This window comes from Pyxicephalus adspersus, chromosome 8, assembly GCF_032062135.1.
Source record: "Pyxicephalus adspersus chromosome 8, UCB_Pads_2.0, whole genome shotgun sequence".
Taxonomy (NCBI): domain Eukaryota; kingdom Metazoa; phylum Chordata; class Amphibia; order Anura; family Pyxicephalidae; genus Pyxicephalus; species Pyxicephalus adspersus.
The window spans coordinates 10,846,107-10,849,233 of record NC_092865.1 but is presented as its reverse complement, the minus strand read 5'-3'; the positions used below and the strand labels follow the sequence as shown (position 1 = coordinate 10,849,233).

The 3,127-nt window shown below is 38.4% G+C and overlaps 1 protein-coding gene across 1 annotated transcript in view; it reads right to left on the bottom strand.

Moving 5' to 3' along the window:
* The window catches only part of LHX8 (LIM homeobox 8), a 24,159-nt gene that overhangs the window by 14,675 nt on the left and 6,357 nt on the right, over nt 1-3,127 (bottom strand). The window contains exon 2 of the mRNA XM_072419486.1: nt 174-251. Within this exon, the coding sequence (XP_072275587.1) occupies nt 174-251 (78 nt within the window). The remainder of the gene's footprint in view (nt 1-173; nt 252-3,127) is intronic.

Genomic DNA, 3,127 nt, shown 5'->3' with positions numbered 1-3,127 from the left:
CAGCCCGCTCACACATTCACAAGCTGGCACCCCCTGAACACTGCCAAACCCCCCAACCATTACTGCCCCCCATATATAGTCAGCACCCCCCATTACTTGTCAGGTAAGTGGTGCAACCAGCAATAAGCTAGTGCCCGGCCCAGGGGCCCCTCCCCCATCATAACCCCACTTACCAGGCTGCCCTCGCTCTTCCGGCTCCTCCCCATGCTCCGCGCGGGGCCCCCGCACTCCTCAGACATAAGGGATGAAAACTGCGGGATAAGAGCAGAAATAATGAGCCAAACAGCCTCCCCTCACCTTCCCATCCTCCCACCTACCCATCCATTATATACTCACTGACCAGCCCGCCCCTCCCACCTGCTCAGGAGACCCACGTGACCTGCCCCTCCCGTGCAGCCGCCGCACCTTGCACAGGTGTACCGAGGAGCTCATCACCCCAATCCATCCAATAATACAATCTCACCTGCAATCCCTCCATTGTGCAATGCTGGCCATACACAGCCAATGTGATTGCATCCATACATACACAGCAGCACATTTCCCATCTAATGAAAGAATTAGATCCGATATAGATCGATAGGGAATTCAGCAGCCAAGCAATCCTTAGACCGATTCTTTTATTATTTGGGACTAAATACCAATTTCTAATCGAATAAATTGCATTGGCATCAGATCTACTTGTGTGTACCAGGCTACCAATCAATGCCATTGAAACACATGGGACCTGATGGTTTTCTTGGATGCCGTTATTTCTGGTACAGCGCTGCGTAATATGTTGGCGCTATATTGATCCTGCTTAATAATAATAAAATAATATTAATGTCATGGTTAAAAGTAAAGAAAATAAAAAAAGAAGCACATGGACCTGGAAGTTTCTGCACCAGTAAATGTTTCAGTGAATGTCAGATTCACAGCTTTATAAATAGACCTCATATAATTGATTGCAGGGACTATATTGTAATATTGATTGCATATAATGTATTTTAATCTGGAATTTAGCTCCGCTTCAGATTGGGAGTAAAAACATTTGTGTACAAGGAGATTCACTCTAAGCATCCTGACCCATAATGAAGGGGTTCATTCAAAATTTCAGATTGGCACCAGAACAGGAATAGAGGGCAAATCTTCCCAGGGGGACATTTGTTCCAGTGACAACTGTCTGAAAAGAAATCTGCTTACTTCCTGTTCAGTCTACAGGACAGGAAGGGAGGGCAAATCTCCTGCAGACACAGCTGGCCATTTTAACCCTTTCCTGCTCCAGACAAAATAGGTAAAAAGTTTGGGCTTTAGATTAATGTTATTCGGCCAATAAGATTGCAGTCAACTTTGAATGATCCAATCTGATTGCTTTTAAAATTAGTTTTTTTTTCATTTATACAATCTTAGCAAAAAAATGTAATTTTTTTTTTGCAGAAAATACACAAAAATAAAAATGGAATAAATAGCAGATCAAAATCTGTATCAATGGAAGAGAAATGGGGGAATGTTTGAATGAATATCAGATTCACTGCTTTATACATAAATCCCCCTGGAGGTAATATTAAAAAAATTAAAAAGTAAATTTGGAGCAATGTACATGTGTGGCCGTCATACCTGATTGGACAAAAAATTGGACACAATTTTTGCAACCTTAGATCCCGCACAGTCCCCCTCCATCCCAGGGCCTCATAACTACAATCTGAGCGCAAACAATCACCATCCAATGGGAAAAATCTATTCCGGGAAATTGTTCTGTCATTCAGATTCCCAAGAAAAGCTTGCCGTATTTTTGTTTGGACAAAAACATTAACTCAAGAAAAAAAATCCATGGTGGCCTAGCAAAATGTAAAAAATTAGTTTTTTTCGGTTGAACATTCTAATAAAATCAAAGCACAATCTGATTGGATATCATGGTATTATTATTATTAAAAAGGATTTACATAGCGCCAACGTATTACGCAGTGCTGTACAATAAATAGGGGTTGCAAATGACAGACAGATACAGACAGTGACACAGGAGGAGGAGGAGACCCTGCCCCAAAGAGCTTACAATCTAGGTGTCATGATCCCAAAGATTGATCATATTGGAGAACGATTATCTTATTTATTATCAGTTTTCATATTTCACCTATTGCAACCTTGGGAAGCTTACAGCCCAATTTTTTAAAAAATATATATATAAATCTTTTTGTGTTTTGGTTTAGTTAGTTAGTTTTTTTTTTGTTTTTTTTTTTGCTCTTTTCAGTATATTTATTTCCTATCACTTGGTTTGCTTATCAATATGGATGGTGAACTCTGTGTGCTGCACGTCTACATTTTTGTTCCAATTGTTTTTTATAATATTCAAAAAGCTAATCAAAAGAAACCTGCACAGTGCATACTTAGCATTGGTGAGCATATTGCATGGTTGTCGCAGTGATGCAGCCAGTTACCACCATCACTCCCATTAATATAATCTGCTAATATATATATATATATATATATATATATATATATATATACACACACACACACACAAACACACTAATATATAAACTATATTATATATGATTATTATTATTGATATAAATGAAAATATATTTTTTTTGGTAGACTGTAGACTTTAAACTTGGTAGATCAGTGGATTGGATACTCAGACACACATCAGAAGTGATTTTTTTTCCTTCTGTATAGTACAAAGTAATGTTCATGGAAGTTGATGAATTCTTGCCGTAAGAGAAAAATTTATCAGCCCAATGAGAAAATACAGCTGGGGCTGTTTTACAGCTTGCAGACAACGCATTGCAATGTACATGATGTGCTGCGGAGAAAAGCAGCCTGACCTAACGCAGCAAATATTAACATGGCGTAACGTGGAGGCTCAAAAAGATTAGAAGCTGTTCATTTAGCAAAGGGAATAATGGTATAGAAGGCTGTGTTCACTTTGAATACCCAATTATATATTATTATTACTAATAAACAGGATTTATATAGTGCCAATATATTGCACAGTGCTGTACATTAAATAGGGGTTGGAAATGACAGACTAATACAGACAGTGACACAGGAGGAGGAGAGGACCTTGGCCAGAAGAGCTTACAATCTAGGGTATGTATATATATATATATATATATATATATATATATATATACACACACACACACACACA